The sequence below is a fragment of the Balaenoptera ricei genome, chromosome 13, assembly GCF_028023285.1.
Source record: "Balaenoptera ricei isolate mBalRic1 chromosome 13, mBalRic1.hap2, whole genome shotgun sequence".
In the NCBI taxonomy this organism is placed as follows: domain Eukaryota; kingdom Metazoa; phylum Chordata; class Mammalia; order Artiodactyla; family Balaenopteridae; genus Balaenoptera; species Balaenoptera ricei.
In genome coordinates, this window is record NC_082651.1 from 75,919,098 (window position 1) to 75,945,280 (window position 26,183).

Consider the following 26,183-nt stretch of genomic DNA (forward strand, 5'->3'; position numbering starts at 1 on the left):
TAGGTTCTTCAGAACCGTTTTTTTTTTTAGATTCCATATATATGTGTTAGCATACGGTATTTGTTTTTATCTTTCTGACTTACTTCACTCCGTATGACAGACTCCAGGTCCATCCACCTCACTACAAATAACTCAATTTCGTTTCCTTTTATGGCTAAGTAATATTCTATTGCATATATGTGCCACATCTTCTTTATCCATTCATCTGTCGATGGACACTTAGGTTGCTTCCATGTCCTGGCTTTTGTAAATAGAGCTGCAACGAACATTGTGGTACATGACTCTTTTTGAATTATGGTTTTCTCAGGGTATATGCCCAGTAGTGGGATTGCTGGGTCGTATGGTAGTTCTATTTTTAGCTTTTTTTAAAAAAATTATTTATTTATTTATTTTTGGCTGTGATGGGTCTTCGTTTCTGTGCAAGGGCTCTCTCTAATTGCGGCAAGCGGGGGCCACTCTTCATCACAGTGCGCGGGCCTCTCACTATCGCGGCCTCTCTTGTTGCGGAGCACAGGCTCCAGACGCGCAGGCTCAGTAGTTGTGGCTTACAGGCCTAGTTGCTCCGCGGCATGTGGGATCCTCCCAGACCCGGGCTCGAACCCGTGTCCCCTGCATTGGCAGGCAGACTCTCAACCACTGCACCACCAGGGAAGCCCCTATTTTTAGCTTTTTAAGGAACCTCCATACTGTTCTCCATAGTGGCTGTATCAATTTACATTCCCACCAACAGTGCAAGAGGGTTCCCTTTTCTCCACACCCTCTCCAGCATTTACTGTTTGTAGATATTTTGATGATGGCCATTCTGACCGGTGTGAGGTGATACCTCATTGTAGTTTTTTTTTTTTTTTTTTTTTTTTTATAGCTACTTTATTTATTTATTTATTTTTGGCTGTGTTGGGTCTTCAGTTCGTGCGAGGGCTTTCTCTAGTTGCGGCAAGCGGGGGCCACTCTTCATCGCGGTGCGGGGACCGCTCTTCATCGCGGTGCGCGGGCCTTTCACTATCGCGGCCCCTCCCGTTGCGGGGCACAGGCTCCAGACACGCAGGCTCAGTAGTTGTGGCTCACGGGCCCAGCCGCTCCGTGGCATGTGGGATCCTCCCAGACCAGGGCTCGAACCCGCGTCCCCCGCATTAGCAGGCAGATTCTCAACCACTGCGCCACCAGGGAAGCCCCTCATTGTAGTTTTGATTTGCATTTCTCTAATGATTAGTGATGTTGAGCATTCTTTCATGTGTTTGTTGGCAATTCCCCTGTGGTTTCTATTATATATCATCTGTATTGCCTTAGGGCACAACTGCTTCAGGAGTATTTTGGGAAGTAGGCAAAGTATAAATGAACAAATTACTTAATTAAAAATATGATTGTTTAGCACCCATTGCAAGTTTATCCATAGATAACTGAATTTTTTTGCAAGTCTCACTATCAATGCTTATCCATAATCAAAATTGCTTAAAAATGAACTATTATGGAGTGCTTACAATTTATAGTTTAATACCCATATTTATACTGAGAGTACAAGATTTTTTATGGAATAAAATTCATTATGGAAATTCAAATGAAACCCAGCTGTTTATTCAATTAAATCAATAGTACTCAATCTAACCAAACTGGGCCAACCTTCCCGCATGAAACTGGAATTGGAGAAAATAGATAAGGTACAAAGGGGTGGGGGAGAAAGAGGCTCCTCTTGTGGAGCAAGGAAAGTCTGTCTGCAGAGAACGGAGTGAGCATTCAGAGAAAAGCAGAGGAGAGAGTAGGAGAGAAAATACTTCTTTCATTTCCTGATTCTAGACCTTCCTGAGCTGCAACTCCATGCACCCAGATCCTTTGCCCACCTTCCCTGGCTCCAAGTTGGGTCTGTCACTACCACATCATCACATGGTCTCCATTGGACCTTATGGCTTTCTCATCCCCTTCCCTCACCCTTTCTAATCTCCCCTTCCTGACTCCCATGCCCCATGCAACTTTTCTTTCAGCACCTCATAGTTCCATGGATGATCCAAGATATAGAACATTCTTTTTCTGTAAACATCCTTTCCCAGCAAAGAGCACATAATATCCCAAAGACTTGTTCCTATTGCATCTGAGGATGTACCAATCCATGAAGGGAGATGTTTAATCAATAATCACAGTTTCTAGTGCCTGAGATATTTCCATCTTTCCCACATTGGTGCATCTACTCTTTTTTTTGTTTTTAATATGGAAAACTCTGACACAATCTTGCCCTTCATTAAGTGATGTTTCTGACCTAAATGCTGTTGCGCTGCGGTGTCACAGACCCCCAAATATATACAGCTGGAGAAACACTCAACTTACAGTATTTTTTCCTACCCTCAGGTAACCAATTTATCCAGCATTTTATTATGACCCATGTGGGATTTTTTTTTTTTTTTTCTAAACGTATTTATTTATTTACTTATTCTTGGCTCCGCTGTTTCTTCATTGCTGCCTGGGGGCTTTCTCTAGTTGCAGTGAGCGGGGGCTACTCTTTGTTGCGGTGCACGGGCTTCTCATTGGGTGGCTTCTCTTGTTGTGGAGCATGGACTCTAGGTGCGTGGGCCTCAGTAGTTATGGCATGTGGGCTTCAGTAGTTGTGGCACGCAGGCTCAGTAGTTGTGGCTTGTGGGCTCTAGAGCGCAGGCTCAGTAGTTGTGGCGCATGGGCTTAGTTACTCAGCGGCACGTGGGATCTTCCTGGACCAGGGCTCAAACCCGTGTCCCCTGCATTGGCAGGGGGATTCTTAACCACTGCACCACCAGGGAAGCCCCCCATATGGGTTTTAATGAGTAGATTCTAATCCTCAAACAGTCCCTTGGGTTGCAGGGGCAATGACAGAGTGTCAAATGCCTGGGGAAGTGAGGGGTTCTAAGTAGCTGAGAGTATTTGGGCAAGTGAGAACTGACAGACAGGAAGGGGAAAGGGGGCCTTCCTGGGAGGTTCTTCCCCAGAAGCCAGTGTCCGGTAGAGCTAAGTGTCTGCTGAATTGCTCTTACTTGCCAGAGGGCTGTTTTCATGAACTCCATCTGATTCCTGGGCAACCAGAGAATATTCTGGAAAGAGAAAGGGGCTTCCTTTTAACTGCTCACTTTTAACTGTCCCTCAACCACTTACCTCAACTAATTTCCTTATGTGCTTGTTGATGACTGTAGGATCTGGCTTTGGCATCACGCCTGAGGCCCACTCCAGGGGCACCACGGGCTTGGTGGGCGTTGTAGGGGAGGTAGGCTGCTGACAGAAAACACACACATTTTTCAACTTTATCTGGGGCCTCGAGCAGTTTGGACCAGGGACACTGAGAAAGCCATATAAGTTTTGCATATTAATATCAGTAAAAACTTCTGTTTATGTAGTACTTAAATATTTTGAAAACATCAATGAAAATTTTGTTAATGGAATATTTTGTCAGTAGAATCTAATCTGGAACTAAATACATATTTTGTTTAACAGCAGCCTAGATTGTATTATTTTAGGTGGAAAAATATATTGCTCTCTCAGCTCATCCAAAAATCCTATCCAAGTTCCCCAGATACTCCTAAAACACCCTTAAACATCTCTATAACAATCCATACAGTTTTTTGCCTTTATAGTACAAAGCATATAAAACACCAGTTATCTACTTCTTTAATAGTCAGTGCTAGTGATAAATTAGGTGTGTGCAGTAAGTGGGCAGCAGTGCACAGCCAAGTTTATGTCATCTTACCAGCATCTCTCTTAATATGCTTAATCAGTTCTTGACGGTTTGGCTAATTATTAGCTCTCTCGAGCCCCGCTTTGGTGAACTTGTTTTCTCCACAGTTCTTCCACGTTCTTGCAAGACATTTTCACTTAATAATGTGGAGAAGATGGTGGCAATAATGTATAACTTGTTTACACAACACAAGTGTGAAACACAATCCTATCGGGAGCCAAGAGTGCTGTGCACTTCGTATCCTCTCCCTAGGGATCTCATACGATGAAATATTTTTGCTGGTGCATGCATACAAACCTGTATTAGCAGGTTGTTTTTAAATTTGATACCGAGTTGGGGATAACCATTTTTGCAAGAGGAGTTGAGGCGTAACTATATGGATTTAAGCCTCTACCAATGTTGTGAGGTGGGTGCTGCTGTGAGCTACAAACAGGACAAAAAATTATCTGCCATCTGAATATGGTCACTCCCACACACAGTTTCTCTCTCTCTCTCACACACACACACACACACGTGCTCACACATCTCGGCTCTTTCAGTAAAGCCTTTCATCTTGTTGATATAATAAAGGATTAAACCCTTGGTTCCCAAACTATACAGCAAGGCACACCCCTCCTCTGGAGCACTGCGATGAACTCAGCGGGTTACCAAAAGATATTTCAAACTTCCGAGGGAAATACAGCAATACTCAATATTTGTCAACAGCACACGAACTACCAGCTTGAAGTAGTTCACAATTCACCCATCAGCTCATGCCACATTTCTATCAATGATATCATGTCTTTGTGAAGCAAAAAAATCAATGTGGGACAAGCAATAAGGGTGACAGTATCCAATCTGATTCCAAGATTTAAGAAATTGTACCGGGCCCGACAGGCACACATATCCATTAGTAATTGTGGTTATTTAAGAATGAAATAAAAATGTTATTTTTTTCAATGTGTGTGTATTATTTTTTCAAGCAGGTACTAAGCCATTAGAACATCAATGTTTATACATATTTAGTTGCTTGGACCTAACTATTCTATAAGTGGAATTGTTAGGTATTTCTTTTGACCTAGAGGTAGCATGAAAAAACTGAGACATGAATTAAAACACGAAAAATTATGAGGCACTAAGGGTGCCATGAACAGAATAAGGTTGAGAAGCTCTGGGACTAAGTAGGTGAGGTTGGCCAGTGCTAACTGTAAACACATTAAAGCTACAGGCTCTCAGTAATATAATCCTGACGGGAAATTGTTCTTAGTTACCAGTATGCGTCGAACACTAAATACAAAATAAGGTGACATTCCACTTAGAGAAGAGACAGAAAGGGATTGGTAAATGTGTTTTCATAGATTCATGGGATATTAGCACTTGGAAGGGGCTTTGAAAGCTTCTGCTTTTACAAGAGATAAAAAGATTTTTTATGCTGGATGGAAATGTCTCGTAAAATTGGTAAAACTTGATCCTGAAAATAAACTAAAGTAAATCTAAAAGGCGCAAATCAGGCATGTGTGCTAAAATGGTCATTCTTACCCTGTTTCTGAACAAGGGGTGGTGGGAAAATAATGGGCAGCATCACGCTGTAGAAAAAGCACAGACAGTGAAGGCAGACAGTCCTGAGACCAATCCAAACTCTCCTACTGACTGGCTCTGTGGTCTGTGTAAGACACCTATGCTCACCAGACTCTGTTTCCTTAACAGAGTTAATGAGATAACATAGATATTATGACCTGCCAGGCATCCAACAACCAACAGGTGGCAGTTAAGGTGCCTAGTTATAGGTAAAGGAAGGTGCCAGGAGGCGGCAATGCTGTGTGTGCACGTACAGGACAGCTTCATCACACCAAAGCTATGGAATGAGGGAGGAGCTTACGAGTTCCTTTTTTTTCAGTAACACTACTTTTCTTTCTAGCTCTCTCTTCATCACGCTAACTTTGAAGAGTCTGGTCCTAACCCCTCCCTTTGCCTGTGCTGTATCTTCCCACATGGCTGCCTTCTGCAGTGTCCGCAGGAGATGGGCTTCTTGGGGCTGGCAGGGAGGGGAACATGGTGATGGAACCACCACAGACATTATTTTAAGAACAGATGTTACCAGGTCAACTGACTCAGACTCAAGTTCATACTCTCCCACCTGGCCTTCACTGTGAACAGCGTTCACAGTCATTCTGCCTCTTTCAGTTCGATGGTTCAGAATGGTAGTAGGTATTAATAGATGGACAGACTTAGGCCCTAGTGTTGCTGGCAACGTGCCACAGAACTCAACTGGTACAGAGGTAACGAATGAGACCTTCATAAGAAAACGGATCTCAGGATATAAGAAGCAGACAGAAATTTCTTTTTCAACATGCAAACCTCATCCTCATTGTAAAGTTCATATTCACCCAGATATTTTTTTTTTACTAGTGCAAAGCATATCTGAGCTACCGTCCACTTGCTAAGAGTAATGAGCAGTGTACATTCAGTAATGCAGTTTCTTCAACTCATTATATAATGTTTCTTTACTAAGAGTCAGCTATCAATTAAGTGAGACTCTATCCAATGTGATACTGAAATTCTGAGCTGGATGAATCATTAGTAGAGAAATTTGTGAATTATGATTAGGGTATTTAAAATTTATTAAATCTAATTTTATGTAAAATCAGTTTTTAAAAAAAAAAGCCTAGAATGGTCATTCAAATTATTGTTTCTTCTTTTTGGGGGGCAGGGCAGGTTCTCAGAGGGAACATGGAAGATCAACAATAAAACAGAGTAACTGGAAATGATGTTCTTCTTTGTTAGCTTCTAATGTGAAGAAATAATTATCTGTCAGGGCTAAGCTGTTCCATTGGTAAAATGGGAAGAATATAGATTTTTTAATTCTTCAATCTTTAGATCACAAAGCACTACTGTAATGGCCAATTATTGTAAATAAAAAATAATGGTGTTTGTCACTGAACCTGAGAGAGAAAACAATACTCACCGATTTAGAATTTCTAGGCTCCAGCACCAGTGATAGTTTGTAAATATCATCTTCTGTGTGATAGAGGTCCAGAGAAAGCTACAACAAATTAGAAGGGATAAATAAGAATGTGAATCATTTATTTACTTATTTACATTACTGAAATTTTTCCAAACTGAATGCTTAAGCTCAATGTCTAGTAACTTGAGTGAATGTAGAACATTAAAAAGATAGCATGCATAGGTGGAAAATGAAATTTTTTTTCAAAGAAGTTTTAATATTTTATTTTTTGGCCACGCAGGATGTGGGATCTTAGTTCCCCAGCCAGGGATCAAACCCACGCCCCCTGCATTGGAAGTGCGGAGTCTTAACTACCGGACCGCCAGGGAAGTCCCGGAAAATGAAATTTTGAAAAGAAAAAAGTTAAACCTAGTGTGGTCATCAGCATCAACAGGAACCATTGACTCAATTTTTCTCGATAATTATTGAGTAGCTCCTAAGCACCAAGCACTGAGCTGGAGATAAGGGATCCTTGATGTTACAGGCTAGGACCAGGGACAGGTGTATAAAATAAGACTTGGAAATGGAATAAATGGTGTCTTGGAGGTTTGACTAAAGAACTGCAGAAATAAAGGAGCAATTAATAGGTTTCTATTATTTCAGGGCACTGTGCTAAGTTCTGGTGATATAAAATGGTATAAAATCCTTCCTGCCCTCAAGGGCCAGACACTTTATTTGACTAAATAGGACCTGAACACAAAAAGACATATTCACATCAACAAAAGGCAACACATGCTAAATGTGAAGGAAGTTGCCCCGCTCTAAGTGCTATAGGAATTTTTCAGGCAGGCAGCGTGTAAAGCATGAGGGAGAGGTTTTGGAGACCAGTGGGTTTGAGTTCAAATTCTGAGCCTGCCACTGGTTAGCTCTGTGGCCTTGAGCCAGTTATTTCCTCTCTGATACTCAGTTTCCACTTCTGTAAAATGGAAATGATCACAAAAGTCCCTATCTAATTGGATTTTTATCAGGATCAAATGAAATAATGCATGTAAAGTACTTCACACAGGACCTAGTACACAGTGAAATCTCAGGAAATGTAGTCTGGTGTTGTTGATGTTATTCTTATTATTATAGCTGTTACAACTACTTTTATTATTATGTGTGGGGGCCACTGAGGACAGAAATGATCAGGATGGATTCACAGAGGAACTTGTGAACTGGGACCTAACTGGGAGGACTTGGAGAAATAAAGACAGAGAGAAAGATCAGGGTAGGCAAGGATAAGGATGTAAACAAAGGTTGAACTGCGTGGACAAAATCTGCAAAACCTTAAAATGCATGGTCCCATTTACCTAAAACAGAAGTCATAAGACTTAAAATAAGCCTGGATAATTCCCACATGTGCCCTTCAATGTTAAGAACCTGATGAATCATACCATTTTATCAGCAGGGAAGAGAACCAGGTGCCCTGTCCTTTCTCTGACCATTTAAGCATGAAAATTTTCCTTTAACATATTTTGTCTAAAGATAAAGGCTTAATGTGAAAGGCTTTATTCCATTTCCAAGTCTTATTTTATACACCTGTCCCTGGTCCTAGCCTGTAACATCAAGGATCCCTTGTCTCCAGCTCAGTACCTGGTGCTTAGGAGCAAGAAAAAACTCAGAGGCACAGGATGTCTTTCAAGGATTTATCTTTCTGTTCTATCTCATTTTTTTAAAAAAGAAACTGGCATTATAAACTGTCATTTTTGCATCATTCATTCAACAAATATTTATTGGTCACCTAATATGTGGCGGGGACCATTGTAGTCACTATTCTAGCTACTAAATACAGCAGTTAAATTAAGGATTTCATATATCTGGTCATGTATTGCATTATCTAGACTTTGTCATCTAAAGGTTTTTTTAAGCATAATAAAATTGACTTTACTATAAAATTGCCCCAGTATCATTTCAGATCATGAAAATCCTGCTCACAAAGAATGCACACTGTATCCACCTTCCTCTGAACAGCAGTCACTTCTACCTCCAGGGGCCCTGCCTCTTTGCAGGAGAGGAACTGTCCCCATGTCACAAACAAATGCTTTGAGGAACCAGCCCACCATATAAAAGAGTGAAGGGAGATGCATGAAAGGGGTATTGTGAGAGAGACATTGGTATAACAATGTATTTGGTAAAAGAGTTTTGCAGATATGATTAACTTGGGGATCTCTCCTCTTGGCTCAACAACAAGAAAAATTTGTGCTGATAAGTGGAATTTGACACTGGATCTCTGGGTTAGGGAAGCAATAGGGGAAGGTGTGATCACCGATGAATGGGAGATAGCCACTACTCATCTAAGGCAAATTGTTGTCAGTTTGATGACAATTGCCACATCTCGTTTGTCAAGAGAAGTCAGAAATCTAGAGTTTTATATGAAATATCCTCATTTTTAAGCACTGGCAACTAATAACAAAATTTTTTTTTATGATTCCATGTGGGCCAAATAAAACACATCTGCCATGGGCAGTTGCCCACTGTTTTGTAAATTCCACAACAGAAGACTCTACTGGTCTCTAAGCTTCATGAAAGGAGACAGTGCATTTGTAATTCCACCTCTATAATCCCAGTCCTAGTTTGCTACCTTGCATTGTGAATGCTACATAGACAGAAAACTGACTGACTTCTTCCTTTTGACTTCCTTGTTGTCAGGAGTTAATCCGGGCTTTGCTGAGTAGGTTCCTGTCCTCCTGGCTCTTCCTCTGATGACAGCACTGGCATCTGCTGGAAAGGAGATGCCAGCAGTGCAAGAACATCCAACCAGAAACCCAAATAAGCCACACACTAAATAGGGGAGATGCTCTTTCAAAAGACACAGAACATCCCTGAGTATTTTCATATGTCAGATGGACAGATATCTGACTCTATGATGGAAATATTTTTGTCTTCTCCCAGTGTTTGCTCTCCATTTATTAGTGGTCGTATGAACCTAGGCAAGTCATTAACCTTCTTGAGTCTGTCTCTTGATCTGTAAAATGGGAATCATCAATAATAGCTCCCTCCCAGGATTGTTGTGAAGATTAAATGAGCTAATGGTGTCCAATGGGATTTGTTTAGGGGGCCACACAGATGGGAACTGCAGGGTTTGGCTCCCAATCGGTGCAGCAGCCAAATGCTACTGTGCTCATCCATGAGTGCAGAGCTGCCTTCTGGGTTACTCTAGCCATCTCTCTGTTTTCCCAGCCGCGATCCTACTTGCTTTCTCGGATCTCCTCTGGGCCTTACAGCCCTGCACAAAGTGATCTGTTCTACTTCCTATGCACATTTTAAATAATACAGGCAGCTTGTCAATGGGGTTTCAAAAATATTTATTTGTGTCTAACATATTTTAAGCTTGTTTGTTTCTAAAAAATGTTCTGAGTCACTGTTTCAGGTTGTTACTTTTACATCCAAGCCTATCAGCAAAGATGGCTGTGGATTTAGTCTGCACCTTAGGACCGACATTGTCTTGACTGGAGAATTGTAAAATAACACACACTTGGTCATCAAACTATCTCCATTCACCACTTTTGCAATTCTTCCTCTTCCTCCTCCTCCTCCCTCTCCTCCTCCTCTTCTTCTTTCTTCTTTCTTCTTCTTCTTCTTCGATTGTAAAAATACAGGGGCTTTCCAGTAATTTGCATATACTCAGAATGGTAAATGTAACTGATAGATCTAAAAATACTATGAAAAAATTCAGACTATTTCGTATACCATGAAACAAGAAGCATCAGTTTAAAAGCTCCTGGTTACATGAATTGGGATCACAATGGATAATGTCTTCTCCAGATCTTCCCTAAAAAGGGGAACAATCCAAATCTCAACAGTTTGGTGGTGTGGTCCTCTTTCCTTCATGTGCCCAGTACTGTTCAGGGGGCTAAGATTACAATGATAAAAATGGCAAACATAGTCCCTGCTCGCATAGATTTTATTTTGTAATTAACTCTTTCTTTACACACCCATGAAGAGGGAGAGAGATTATTTAATTTTCACAGATGCAAAATAAAGTAAATGTCAGGAATATTCCCACATTACAGAGTAAATGTCCATCAGAGAGAGAGAGAGAGAGAGAGAGAGAGAGAGAGAGAGACGCAAACTGGGATTCAGAAGTTGGCTATTTGCAAGCCTTTTGTCCGTTATGAATTGCAGCTTCTTCATTTCTAAAATAGGAAGGGGCAGGGGTGATGTTACACCCTCAGACCTGCCCAGGTTACATCACATGGTGTGTGTGAGAGTCTACTGAGGAAATGTATGTGAAAAGTGCTGTGAAAACTGTAATCAACTATTACAGAAAGTTCAAGCATTGCTATACAGCCTACCGCACAGAGCAGGCATTTAGTAATTGTTCATTAATCTAAGAGTTCTCATTTTCTTTCTTCCAGGGCTCTCAATCATATATCAGCTTCCTCACCTGGGACCATGTTTAGAAGCAGTCACTTCAGGCAGAAACTTGACCTAGAGTCTTGGAGCAAAAAGAATCACCCATTCAATGCTGTGCTTAAGAATGACCTCACATGCATTTGGGCAGCTGCAGTCAATGTATGGTTCTAATCCCAACATGTATGTGGTTCATGAAATGCTCACTGGGCTCCAGTGAACACCTCCTGGGAGTCTCCTCCATCCTCATTCTGAGGAGATTAATCTGCCTATGGCCAGGAAGAATGAATGCACTGAACTTTCTCCTTGGTTGTGGGGAGAGAGGAAGGCTTTTGGCTTTAAATAGAAACTGGCTTGACAATCGTGCTCATCTGCGGAACTGTGCTATCCTGATGAACCACTGGGCTGGAACCACAGAATCAGGTTGACACTTGGTTCCTTAGTCCCAAGGCTCCACCATTCCTTACATCTAGCACCACAGAAGTTTAAGAGCTGGATGAGATCTTACAAATGAGCACAAAACCCTTTAGGAAAAATCCAAAGTCAAGACTAGTTAGCAAGGAGACAAAGCTACGTAACTGCAGAGGCAGGGCCAAAAGCTATGTCTCCCATCTGAGATTCTTGCCACTATATTACACTATACTATACAACACTGCTGTGACTAAATATGGTGCTTGGTGGCCTCTAAATTTTCCTTCAATTCCTGAGAGAGAGAGAGAGACAGAGAGAGATACACAGAGAGACTGAGAGATTGAGTCATTCTTTTTTCTTTCCTTTCCAGCAAAAAGGAATTATTTCTTAGCTTTTACTTCTGGAGTTCAGATTTTCCACCTGCAGCCCCACAATTTCATTCAAAATCCTGTAGTATTTCTCAAATATCTGTCCTAATGTTGCCTGCTGCATTTACAATTCAAATTTCTTTCCCCTACTCCATCATTATCTTTTATCCGGATGAGGAATTGCCCAACATAGGCAGCTGCTCGTGAAGTTCTCCCCCAGCTCGTGGAGGGAGCCTGAGCACAGACACTTGGAGCCTAGGCTACCCCCCGAGACTGGTCTGCAGACATCACCTGTGGCTGTGGGGTTACAGTCTGATTGGGGCTTACAACTCTGGTCACTTATTCATGGAAACAGATTTACATGGCAAATGGTTAATAAAGGCAGCTGCCTGGATTATTGTGAGGTTCCCCCACCCTAATAGAGAATGTCTGTGTGTTTACTATTTGTTACACAAACTCAGCCCCAAGAGATTTGTGTTTCTGTGTGTTGGCCACTTCTGCTTTATACTAAGAACGCAGCTGCCATTATTGCCTACACCTAGGGGTTCTCTTCTTTGGTAAACAATTCTGTGTTCTAGGAACAGTTTGTGAGAAGGTCTAGGAACTGCACTCTTATCCCAATGCAGCAGTCCTAGAGGATTTAGCCCTTCGGAGCCCCAGAGGGGTTCTTGTTTTCATTCCCCATGGCCACTGGAGGAAAGAAGTCAATTTGGTGTTGCAGCCAAGTTTCAGATGCTACAGTGTCATAAACCCAAACAAGGAAGTTGCTCCTCCACTTATTTAAGCAAGGGTGAGAGAATTTGCTTATGCCTCTTTCCCCCTGACAAAGAAGCAGCCAATGGGAAATGTTCTCTACTACACACCTGTGTGTCTAAAAGTGCTAGGACCTAGAGACCAGCTAATGGTGTGTGCTGCCAAAGCCAAAAAGTACGAGCAGTAGGTGAATTTCTTCCAACCCACTCCTAAATACAGCACCCAGTTCATCTGCTGAGCTCCTAAATATGCCAGGTATTGGGTGGGCCAAAAAGTTCTTTCAGGTTTTTCTGTTAAGATGTTATGCAATGCTATGAGAGGTGCTGGGGACGTGCGATGTATAAGGCAGGTAAACAGAAAAAAAATCTAATGTCAAGTGATACCTCCTATAGATAAGAAAGTACAAAGTACAAGGGCAACACATGTGACAGATGCCTTACTGCTTTGGAAGGAAACAGAGAATGCTCCAGAAAGATAGAGGCTTTTGAATTTAAGCTAGTCATGGTGGGGCTGGGGGGTGGGTAAGGAAGGAATTTTCCAAGAAAATGCAAAGCCAGAAAGTAGAAGGCAGCAATTTGTGGTGGAAGGTATAAGTCCCACATTCCTCAAAGGCAAGTGTGATGCGGGATCGGGTGATGACAAACGAGGAGAGACTGATAGTCAGAAAACAAGTCGTGAAGGGCTCCAATGGCAGACTGGGACCTGCATCTGGTGGTTTGGGGAGGTTGGTGGGGGTTACGGGGAGGGAGATCTCAGAGGAGGTCCCCGCATTACTCCAGGCTTCAACTACAGCAGTGCAGTGAGGATCAAGAGAAGCCGATGAGTTGAGGGCATATAGAAGGAGGTGATGAATTAGATGAGTGTGATGCATGATCATGAGGCGCTGAGGACGGGGCTGGAGGGCCTCTCTAAGAACTGCAGAAACCAGAGCCGTGGCGGCAGAGACTGGGACCCTCAAAGCAAAGGGAACTTTCTTTGCTCGGAGATTGGTGTCTCAAGTTGCTCGGGTTACAGGTGTGAGTTTCCCTCCCTTCATCCTTTGAGATTTCTTCCCATCTACTGACCCTGAATTCAACCCCTCCCCCACCCCCATTGTGAATTGCTGGCATGGATCTTCCTGCATACCCTGGGAAGTGAGGTGCAGGAGAGTTATTAGCACAAACTCCAGTCCGTTGGACTCACCGTGAGCAAGTTGATCAAATCCAGGTTGGGTTCCAAGTGGTGAGAGGCATTCTGTAGGGAGACCAGTTCACTCAAGGTAACGGAGAGCTGGTGCATTTTCACAATGTTCACTTTGTTCTCCTCCATCCAGTCTGGGAAAATGACATGGACTGCTATCAAGTCTTTCAAGTGGACGCCAAGGATTGGGATTTTGAAGCCATCACAGTCGGCAAAGGCCTTGCGGTAATTACAGTAATTGCCGTTGGAGGAGACCAGCTCCGTCATTTCATTCCAGTTCTGGGAACAGATGGAAAAGTAATATTTTCAAACAGCCTTCCCTTCTGCCCACCCTCAGGCCCAACAGTGTGTGGCTAGGAAATTCCTTGCCTACTGAAAGAAGTATCAATTGCACCAAAGTTGATGCAGGGAAATATTAACCAGGGAGAAGAAAGTTAGAAAAACGTACTAGGCTTGGCTATGAGTTGGACAGCCTGTTCCATTCTGCGGCAAAAGAGAAATAGCCCACACCTCTGCCTACCTACTAGGGGTGTTGAGATGTTAAATAGCATCATGTATATATAAGTATTTTGTAATTCATGGAAATATTACAATCCACAAATACAAGCATGTATTGTATTGAAGTATGTAGTATATTAAAATTTCCTAGTTGTTCCAAGAAAGTTGCATTCAAGATATAACTTGAAGGGGCCAGTATGGGGTAGGAACAGTCATACTGATGTGTGAGATAGCTGTGGTTTTGGACTCTGCCACTAACTAGGAGGGTGACCTTAAGCAAGTCGCTTCACTTTTAGGGACCTCAGTTTTCTTTTCTGTAAGAAAGAGGAGTTCAAATAAATAATTTTGGAAGACATACTGGTGGTTCCAAGCGTCTATGAGCCTCCACTGAATTCTTATTCTTTACAACATTTAAAATATGTTTTGCTCTTTACTGGAAATTCAGTACTAATCTAAAGGAAAATGAAACACATAATGAGCCCCATTATACTTGGAAAGGGTGCAATGTTTGAGGTCACTCAGCAGTGCTTCTGTGGCTTATATTCTCCTGTTTATATGCACAAGCTATTGTTGGTTGCCTAACGGCAGCCATACCTTCCTAATAGACCCATGTGTCTACTTTTGATCAGTCTACTCTTTCCCATGTGACTCGGATGAAGCTGTTTCCGTGCCCAGATCCAAGGATGGGTTCTGATCTACCATCTTCATAATTCCATTCCTCTGGTTTGCGATTGGTTCAGGAACACAGAGTTAAGCCAATCAGTACACTGTATTCCTCTGGATACTGTTATTGGCCCAGGGGTGGGCATGTGATTTGAGATGGTCCAATCTGTCTAAAAAAGAAGGTCTTTTATTCCATGGGTGCAGAGCTGAAGAGAGGTTTTCCCTATCTCCAACTTTCATAAACAAGAAAGCATAATTTTCCCGTTGCTGCAGACAGCCCAGTCAGGAGGGCAACCAATCCGATGAAAAACAAAAACTAAAACAAAAACCTCATACTCAGAGGACTACAGAGCAACTGAGCCAGAGCTCTGATCACACCATGCCTGGACTTGGCCCTGCCTCTGGACTTTCAGGTATGTGAGACGATCCATTTCCTTATTGTTTAAGCAATTCCAAGATTTTTTTTTTTAACTTACAGCTGAAAGTGTCCTTACTGATATAGCAAAGTACACGCTTACAAGGAAATCTTTTCATAAGGATGAAATGTTCTTTTTTGCTCAATAAGGAAAAATATTATTGTGGTCTGGAAATAAATATGGCAGAAAAAGTTCAGTTTGGGAAACAATCATTGCTTAAAATTTTTTTTTTATCCCTGAAAAACTGAGCTATAAATCTGAGGGCTTTCTATACAAAAGATTTCTTTCTGTCCCCCTTTCCTTTGTGTCTTGCACCGTGTTGAACACAGTGCTATGAAGAGTGCAGGTGTTCAATGACTTCATTTGAGGACGGGATGGTAGGAATGATTTCTGTCATATTTGCCTTGTAACCCCCATGTATTTCACAATGCCTATCACATAGTAAGCACCAAACACATATTTTTTGAATATTTACAACTACAGTATGTTAATGGTGTTCAAAGCATTCCTATTAGGACACTTGCTGCCACCTCTAATCTGTTTTTCCAGGTGGTATGGCTGTAACCTCCTATTGTCTAAGAAGAAAACTTTCCCCTTCTGAGTGACATTTGTTAGGATCATCCTACCCCCAAACAATCTACAAACGAATTTTTTACTTGGGTTATGATCTGATCCACTGTACCTTTGTAACTTCTGAAGAAAGATGAGAATGGGTCTCTTTGAGCCGGGAAATGGAACTATGACTAAGGCCTCCTACCACTGCCATCAGGGTGTTAAAATTTTTGAGCTGAAGGAGCTTCTGCAATAAAAAAGGTTAACTTCAATACTTTGTAACAATTTTTGAATTATTCTGACCTTTTTGAGGTACAGATGAAGTCGTACAATTTAACAACAAGGATGTAGGGCAAATAGTATCAATTCAAAATGAAGAACAAATGAAATCCACTAGAAAAATATATCAATCATTACACAGAAAAATAGCTACATTAAATGCTTCCAAATATGGCCAATTAAAAGCAATCTTCTTGCATGAGAGAAGTATATTTGCTCATTAGACATTTATGGGTAGTTTAATTGGCTTTTATATTGTGAACCCCCAATTTTTTCAATGACTTTTCTCAATAGAGTGAATGAATATCTAGAATCCTTTGAGAATCCCAGTCTAATTAACAGACATACATACCTTGGCAACATTGATAAACTTTGTGATGACTTCTGCCCTTTGCTGAGGGGTTGGTTTGCTAAGAACCATCAACTGGACCCACTTAGAGATTCCATTAAATAAAGCAATAGATCTCTCCAAGGTTGGGTTATTCTCCAGGCAGCCATGGATGACATAACTTTGGTAATCAGTGAACTAGCAAAGGAAGATTCAGAGACTCTGAATTATAATGGAGTCTTTGAAAAAATTATAAATTAGAATGTTGCATGGAAGAGGTGAGATAATGTTTCACAACAGCATAACGATTTCTTTCATTTCACATTTTTAACGGCATCTTACAAGTTTGAATATATCTGTATCTTTAACACGTTATTTTGCTGCATTTCACTCTTCCACACCCAGATGCACACTTATTACACACCACAGTGTTGATGGGAGGAGGAAGGGACAAGCCTCAAAGTCATATTCCAGTGAGTCCAAAATTTGCTGGGTCATAAGATCCACCTGGGGCATTTGCTAAAATACTGGTTTTGGGGAACATGTCAGACCTAAAGGATCACTGTTCCAGAGGAATAACCTAAGAATCTCCATTTTTCACCCACTACTGGTGATTCCAATGGTCAGGCAAGTTCGAGATACAACGGCATACATTAAAGAAGAGGAAATGAATATAAATATCATAATTTCAAGTCAGAATAAGTTTGCAATGTGTTTTCAAGAAGAAAAGAGAAAAAATAGAAATTGAGTAAGGCTGCTGTTTGGCAAAACTGACACATTTTCAGGAAGTCAGCATGGGTGTCATCAGATACATATGAGCCTCCTACCATATAAACAGAGCAGGGGATTCCCTCTCATGGCCTGCCTGTGGGGAATCAAAAGGTCCTCTCCAAGTAGGGTTACTTAGTGAAAAGAATCAGTCTTTCAGAAATCCATACTTCTAACCTCATGTTCTTCTTTGCAAGCAATAGCGTAATACATTCTTAGCCATCTTGGAAAAGAAGGAGTGACTTCCCCAGAGCTTGGTTAGACAAAGACAAAGGCTGTTTGTAAACCATTGTGGAAATATCATAACAAATGGATAGTGAGTAGGTGGCTAGGAAGAGATCACCGTCAGGAGGAAGAAAAGGGATGCAGAGGAGGAACTCTATCAAGACAGAGTAGGAAAGAAAAATTTAATCCAGGATATCCATCCCTGAGAAAGAAACAACCTGATGTTGAGATTCTCCTCAAAGCTTACAATTCCTGTTTTCAACCTATATCCATAATCAGGCGTTTATACATATCCCAACCTAAATAAATATTTCTTCTCCCAAAGTGAAGGGCCCAGCTAAACATGTTCACTTGGGAGAAGTCAACGGAGCTAAATAAACTTTGAATGGTTAAATCTCCACTGAATATTTAGAAAATCATGCTTTAATCCTATGAAAGGAGACATTGAAAATAGCAACAGAAATATAGCTCCTGAGCCATAAAGTAAAGACAGGATAATATTTATCTTTGGTTAAAAGGGATTGTTCCTGTGAGTTAAGGGCACTTTTCCAGTGGAGCACAGTGACAGAGGCTGCCAACCCTTCAGAGTATGAAAATGCAGCTCTTGGTAAAGTTGGCATGGTGGTTGTTATCCTTGGAAGAATAAATGTCCAGTTTCTTACTGAGATCCTTCTAAAAGATTTATGCTCCAGAAAAGTGAGGTGCTCAGCCAATTCAATGGGCTCCAGATGGTCAAAGAGCAGACAGGCTTTTCCCTTCTTGGATACTTTTTTCCTCTGTGTGACTCTTCTCATCCAGTCATAGGAAGGACTATAAAAGAAGAGTGAGTCTGGTCAATGTGCTGAAAGCTCATTTCACTCAATGGAAGTTATTAACCTACTGACTGTGTAACTCTTGGCCTGCTTCCAGGGGCTTGTGCAAAATACACGCCCAGTCCTTCGTATTTGAAGAGAAAACCACTGACCCATTGCCAATAGAATACAAACTTCGAGTTGTTTTTCCATACAGGGTGGGTTTGCACTGATTCATCCAGAATCCCTTACTTGGTCTTTCCTGTGACCAGTAAGGTTTGGATCATGAGGGAGAGGTTAGGGCTAGGTATTTAAATTTTGGAGTTATCAATATATAGGTGGTGATGGAAACCATCAAAAGCTGGTTCTCTCACTTCAGCAACATATGGATTATTTGAAAAGCTTGTTATAAAGACAGAGACCTAGACCTCACTACCAGAGATTCTGACTTACTAGGAATGAATAATCTGAATAATCTGTATTTTTTAGTATAAACATTTATCAAACTCTTAGATGTCCCAGGCACCACTATAATCACAAGTATTAACTCATTAAATCTTCACAACAACTCTACCAGGTAATACTACTATTACTCCCATTTTATAGATGAGAAAATATAGGCACAGAGAGATTAAAATTTTACCCAAGATCACACAGCTAGTAAGTAGAGGAGTCAGGATGAATAATCCTTATTTTTAACAACATCCCTAATAACTCCTGGATCACTCACCATTGATCACTCTTGAAGAAGTATTCTAAGAAAAGAGACTAGAGTATGAATGCCTAGGACACAAGAGCACATATTTGCAATATGGATAACCATACTCACAGGCCTAAAATAGTTTTGTCTACAAAGTTAGCTAGTCAATATAAAATGCTAGCCTAATTAGCACCAAGTTCCTAATCACTGAGCTAACCCGTTCATGGCACAACTATGGTCAACATTTATACAGCCTCAGGCTGACCTCAGAGCATCTCAAACTTGAATGAGCATATGAATCAGCTGGGAATCTTATTAAAATGCAGTTTCCAGTTCAGCAGGTTTAGGGTGGGGCATGAGATTCTGCATTTCTGTTGAGCTCCCAGGTGATGCCAATGCTGTTGATCCACAGACCACACTATGAGTGGCAAGGGTATAGGAGACTAGATTCAGTAACCAAGCACCGAGCATCTATTATGTGCCAAATGCATTCACATATTATCTCAGGTATTCATTGGATGCTCATAATACCTCATGAGAAAGGACAACCCCCATTTTACAAATACAGAAATTGAAGCTTGGAGAGAGAAACTATGTCCGATGGGACTGTGCTCATTGCATCAAAGCTTTCCTTAGAGAAGCACACCTTGATTCTGAAATAGTATGGATGGAGGTCAAGTGGGGTCATCACTACTCCCTCCCTCAAACAGTGGACTCATCATGTTTAAAAGAAGCTTGTGCCACTCTTACATGCTGGATATGTCGATGAGGCTGACGTGTTTCTCATATCCTAGTTGACTAACTACTTCCCGGAATTCCTCAGTCATACGGATCAAACCAAGGTCCAAATTAAACTCTGCGGGAAACTTCAGAATCCAGTACCTGAAAGGCATCAAGTATTTTTGACAACTGGAAGATTTCAAGCTAGACCTCTATGGAAACCATGGTATCATTTTACAGATTACATTTAACAATGCATCAAGACCACACGCCAAATTAGCAATCTCCCATCCCTCATCCATCACATTGAGTCTCCCTCTTCCCTCATTTAATCAAGGACTCAAATCCACCACTCCCACCCTGAGCCTTTCTTTCTCTCTCTTCAGAACCACTGCTGAGAAGAAACCCTTATCCCAATTCATGGCAAGTAGGTGGGAATGTGTATGGTGAGGGAGTAGAAAATAATGAATGTACTCTTTCTAAGAGCTGCTTTCATTCCCTAATCACATTGACCACTGCTTGATTTACAGTCCAAAAGAACGATGAATTCTACTCCCAGGAACAGAGAAGGGCCAGTTTTAATAAAATCAATAAAAGGGGGACTTGAGTCGATTCTATTGTCAGACTAGGTCTGTTGTATGGTGAAAAGGAAACTGTCAACAATTGCAGAACTAGAAACTACAAGACAATTAAATTCGTTAATATTTACCTCATGAAGTAACAGATCTTTAATCGAAATTCATCACAGCTTTCTCCACTGGCATTTCGATACGTACACTAGTTAAAGAAAAATCCTTGCACGTTGTTTCCTTTGCACAGACCTGCAGCTGTTTGATCAATTTAGATGAATTCCTAATAAGAGGGCCATACTAGGAATATTAGGGTTATGTGAACGTTCAAATGGAGAGAAAAGTGTGCTCTGATGACATCGGCGCTAAATAATTGACACAATGTATTATTGCTCTGGGATGTATTTTTTTGGTCTGGAAGAGAAGCCATTTATAAAATTAGTTTTACCTTCCTGAGCACTTACCAAGTGATGACTGTCAACTGTAATTACAAATATACTACCAACTATAGATGATTTAAAATCAATAGTATATAAAAGCACCATTTTAGCCAAAAAGATTTTATACATAGGATTAATGCCTTATATAAGTATTATAATTTCTTTAGTATTTGAAAATGTCATTTTTGGGTATATTAATACACATGTTGTGTTGTGATTTAGTTTCAAGTCTATTTAGTCATACTCTTTTTAACTAACATATATTGAGCTCCTGCTATATGCCAGGCACCATGGATATGCAGTGAGCAAGGAATCCAAAGGGAGGAAAATCTAAAGAAATGTTAATTCATAGGCAGTTTCAACTTTCATACAATCTGTACTTTCAGCTATTAAACTTTACTGTGCCTAAATATCCCTTTCTATTTGTGCTTCATATAGCAGCAGACATACTAATGGTGAGAGTGTTGTTTGTGGGCACATTTTTGGACAGTGTTTGGATCCTGAGGAGGGATGGACCAGACTGAGTCAGTTCCCTCCATCCTTCTCTATGTACTGCCCTTCAATAGTGGGACCTGTGGAATCCTTGGACCACTGGGTACTCGCATCTTGCTCACTTCCAGGGACCTCTGTTCAGGGTGAATGTCCCCTTATCTTCTCTAACATCCCCTTCTGACCCAAGGTTGGGGGCATGTTGGAAGAAAGAAGTAGAAAGTGGAGGAAGCTTGAAGTAAGCAGATGGAAGCCACACTGGCCCTAATAGTACTCAATGGACCCTCTCCCTCTGAGGCTCCCCTTGTTCTGCAAGGCTTCTCACTCATCTGCAGGACCCTTGGGCTTGCAGCAGGCAAAGACTGTAGGAACCAACATTAGTGGTTATATAATAAACATTAGATCTCAGGGAATAAAACCTCCGTATAAATGTGTGACTGTTTTGTAGCCATTTTCAGCCATTTGGCTTTTAACTACCTTTTAGGACTGTACTGTGTACAAAAGTGGTGGACTGCTAAAAGCCCTTATTATAGAATGGGGTTTCTAACTATGGATGGTTTTTTTTGCTTTTATATCAGAAGAAAATTTAAGATTAATATCAATTAACAAATTGTAATAAACCTGCTAGAATATTCCTTGTGTCTTGCCAGCAAGGGAAGATGTGAAAATTTAGGTGGTGTTTATGCCTGAGCCAGATCATATTATTTTGGCTGGCATCTCCATATGTCTAAACTGTATCCTCTATGTCCACCATTCTGCGTTCCTAAAAGGAGTAAATTAGCTCTTGAATCAGTGTTAAATATTCTTTCATTACACTAACAGCAGAAATATTTAAGACAAGTTAGAAACATTCAGTCTACAACTCCTGTTTCATTTTATGTCTAGTGATTATTTCCAAGCAGAGCCAAAACATCCAGATGGATAGTTAACTATTTGGTCATTCATCCAGATGTTTTGTCTAGACATCTATATATATTCACAAAAGAGCTGGATAACTGACTGAAGACTGTTTATTCATCTTAATTTACTGGCTGTGGTTAGACACTCTATCTAAATACAGAACTTGATTTATGATTGTAAAAATTACACAGTAGTTGAAAAGATATATGCAGAGAAGTTTTTCTGCCAACTCAGTGGAAGATAAATACCATCGGTGCATAAGTAGAACTATTCTTGGCAAATAACTATTATTCAGTTCTCCATTGTCATCTGTTAAAAAATAAAATAAAATGAGAGGTGAGGAGACAACAGTACATACTACTTTTCTCTATTTCTAATATCAGTAGAGAAACATCAGTGTCAAAATTTTCTTGTAGACCCAATTATCATTTTCCTCCTACTTCTGCTGGTATTTCCTTGCAAATTAAGTGGGTAGGTCTCACCCTTCCTCTGATGTAAGGTTGCCAAATTTCACAAATTTAAATACACGACACAGTTAAATTTGAATTAAGTAAACCACAAATAATTTTTTAGTATACGTATGTCCCATGCACTATTTAGGACATACTTATACTAAAAATGTGGCTCATCTGCAATTCAAATTTAACTGAGCATCCTGTATTTTATCTGGCAACCCTTCTCTGTCTGGTTTAACTCTTCCTATAACAATCAGTTCAACAAACAACTCCTTTGTGACTCTGTTTGTGCAAGGAATAATCCAAAATGCTGAGGTAGATGAACAACATAAAAGGCATATAGCTGTAAAGTCTACAACCTAGTAGGAGATATAAGACATATACACAAAGACAGAATTCAGGAGCTTGGGCAACTCACTCTTGTCTAAGCCAAAAGACCAAAAATTATCACAGCAGCATATACCACATACCATAAGAAAGTCATAAAGGGCTGTGGGAGAGTGGAGGAAGCAATCAGCATTCCTGACAGGGGAGATTAGGAATGATATTATGAACATCTAGGGTGACATCTGAAATGAGCCCTGAAGTAGAATTTCAATGAAGTAATATGATAAAGGCATGGAGGTAGAAAGATGCAGGGAATGTTCCGGAAACATTAAGTGAACAGTATGGCTGGGGAATCAGCTGTGGGCAGTAAAGGGAAGGAAATGCAGAGGGCAGTGATACTGGGGAGACAGATTGGGGTCAATCAAAAAGGCCTTGAATACCAAGGTATGGAGATTGAATTCTGTTCCATAGCAACACCTACATCTGAACAGGGGGAAGTAAGAGTAACAAGATGTACAGAAGGGAGAAAAGGCTCATACCAAACATCTCAATGCAAGTGCTCAGCAGTTCATCTAACGTTGCCGCTTTCCCAAGTCCACTTGACCCCATGGTTATTTAGCCGTTGTCAAAAAACTAGGGGCATTTTCAACATCATGTAGACCATCTCCATAATCATGCAAGCAGGTGATACTTGTGCCTAGTGTTGGTCTCTGATCTAGAGTCTCAAGACTCTAAAGAAACAAGAAGAAAAAAATATCAGACTAGAGTTCTGCTATCTATTAAAGCATGACTTTCCTACCTGAAAAGATAATGACTTCCACTGACTATATTTCTGCAAGAAAAGCATCAAAGTGACAGAGATTGTGTGAACCACCATGATGGCGAAATGCCTGCTAATCTGTTCCTTAGCATGTATGATGCTCTAAAACCACGGAAACGTTCCCTATTAAATACCATCCCATTTAGCAGTTGAAAAATTTTTTTGATACAACATGTTACACTTCATATTCTTAAGTGATAAAGACATTCAAGAGTACATTGTTATAAACATTACTTGGTTTAATATTATTACAAGTATATAGAGGGAGATAACTTTAAAGAGCAAATATATTGATGAGTGTTATCCTCAGGGATCATGTAAACGTTCAACAACTGGTAAAAAAAATCTTATTTGCATAACTTCTCTAATAGTAACAGTATTATTAATAGTAATAAAATATTAACAATAATCTATTGAACATCCACATTATGTACCAGGCACTACACCAAATGCTTTGCATATATTATACAACTTGATCTTCGTAACGATACTGTAAGGTAGATTATTATTTCCAGTTTACAGACAAGGTCATGGGATTCACACAGATTTAGCAACTGGTCCAAAACCATACAATTATTATGGCCTTGAATCAGGACTCCATTATAAAATAAAGTTTTTGGTTTCCCTTTTTCCCTTTTATTGCCCTCCCAAGTGGGGATATCATAAGGCTGTCATAATTTTGCCCCCTAATCTAGTGTGAAAAATAGCACTCCACACCATCTCAGAAAAAGGATATAAACCAGATTATCTGTCACAGAGGTAGTAGAAAAATGTGGGCATGACAGCTGTCCCATTTTATAGCACTGTCATGGGGAAAGTGGGATTAGAAACCTCTAAGAGATGCTTATACCGAAAGTATCCCTGTTGGAAACATACCATCATTTTATTTTACAGAGCAAGTCCTTGATGCCAGCTCCATGTAAGGCTTAGAGAAATTGAGAGGTCATCATGATGTAAGACAGTTACCCACTTTGGATAGTTTAGGAGGTAAACGTGGCCATTGGGAATTCACTCTTGAACTGTTTAAAGCCAATGTCGATTTTACTCTCAAAGTTTATTTATTCAACTGGTAGTCATGGAGCACCTGACAATTGCTAGGCACTAGGCAAGGCATTGAGGCTGCCAAGATGAACACATCATTGTCTCATCCCTGCCTCCAATGGGCCCATAGTCAACTTCAGAAGGCAAACACGTGAATGAATAGAAAAAAAAACTAAGGTCCATATGTGTGGCTGTATTAGTTTAGTGGTACCACTGAAGAGTGACATCTGAATGAGTCTGTTCACCAGCTGTATAAATCAGGTGGAAACATACTCTTGTGCTAAAGGTACTACTCTTAGAGCATCAAAAGAAGGATTATTTCATGTGTCATAAAAATAACGGAAACATTGGGTCAATGCTGTCCCACTTCTGGAAGGGGAATATTAAAGCTGTCTAGAACCAGCTCTTACATCTCTTAACCAAGTCACCTTATCGGGAAGGCCTTTCCCGACCACCATAATTTAAAACAACACTCTCCCTCCAAGCCCACCTCCCAAATGGCATGCCCTACCTCTCTTACTGGATTTATTTTTCCTCATAACACATATCCCCATCTGACATACTCTATATTTTACTTGTTTATTTACTTTTTAATCTTTCTAGCACTATAAACGTAAACTCCATGAATGCAGGAATTTTTGTGTTAGTTCTCTGGTATGCTGCCCAACTGCTAAGATTTTTGCCTCTCATATAGAAGATACCCAAAAAAGAATTTGCTAAACTCATGAATGAGTGGATGGATGGATAAAGAAAGAATAAAATAAAAATGGTAAAAAGTTTGTCTTTGAATATGTATATATTTGTACGAGTGGATACTATAAAATTTTAAAGGATTGTTTTTTAGTTTGTTTTACTTATTTAAACTAGCTTTTAGTAAACATCACTGGGACAGAAGTTTTCTAGACTTTCTGCTAACCTTCTAGATGTGATAGGATCTGCCTATACTCTATTCATAATAAGAACTTGGTACCTCTTCCAGGACATTTTGGGGCAGCATTTCTCTGATTTCCTTAACGTAAATTCTGTCAATCCCAAGAAAAGTCAACAATGGACAATTGACAGGTTTGATTACCTTCCTGTATAAACAGGCATTTTTTTAATCTTATTAATTCTTGTTACTGAATAGTAAATGTATTACTTAGAACCAAACAACCTAGATTAACTAAACTAATTCTCAGGTCAAAACCAAAATTATTCAGCTAATTTGTTTGGGGAAGATATTGACTTTCCACAAGAGGTTAGAAATAACCTGGCACCAAAGACCTGTCACCATGTTTGGAGTTATATTTGTGATCTGCAAAGAAGCCAGTACCTGAGAGCCAGGTGGGCCTCTCCAGTTACAATCTGTTTCTGCAATCAGTAGATGTGTCTGTGTCTCTGCTTAGCATTTTGTCAGCTGCATATGTACCTGAGATCTCATTTCATATGTGTGGATATTATTGTATCTACAACTGCTTTTTCAGAAGTAAAGCTTCTTTATTGCAA

The 26,183-nt window shown here is 40.4% G+C and overlaps 1 protein-coding gene across 2 annotated transcripts in view; it reads right to left on the reverse strand.

The window, feature by feature from the left end:
• RASGRP3 (RAS guanyl releasing protein 3) overlaps positions 1 to 26,183 on the reverse strand; it is a 103,971-nt gene that overhangs the window by 17,350 nt on the left and 60,438 nt on the right. Inside the window, exons 3-12 of one of the 2 annotated variants that reach the window (XM_059943613.1) lie at positions 23,377 to 23,568; positions 22,262 to 22,364; positions 20,367 to 20,429; positions 19,688 to 19,819; positions 18,109 to 18,256; positions 16,478 to 16,651; positions 15,977 to 16,093; positions 13,721 to 13,996; positions 6,633 to 6,710; positions 3,112 to 3,228 (exon numbers count right to left, since the gene is read on the reverse strand). In XM_059943613.1, coding sequence (XP_059799596.1) covers positions 3,112 to 3,228; positions 6,633 to 6,710; positions 13,721 to 13,996; positions 15,977 to 16,093; positions 16,478 to 16,651; positions 18,109 to 18,256; positions 19,688 to 19,819; positions 20,367 to 20,429; positions 22,262 to 22,364; positions 23,377 to 23,446 — 1,278 coding nt within the window. In that variant the 5' untranslated portion in view covers positions 23,447 to 23,568. Of the gene's footprint in view, positions 1 to 3,111; positions 3,229 to 6,632; positions 6,711 to 13,720; positions 13,997 to 15,976; positions 16,094 to 16,477; positions 16,652 to 18,108; positions 18,257 to 19,687; positions 19,820 to 20,366; positions 20,452 to 22,261; positions 22,365 to 23,376; positions 23,569 to 26,183 lie in introns of those variants that run through there. The other variant, XM_059943611.1, reaches the window with a different exon arrangement.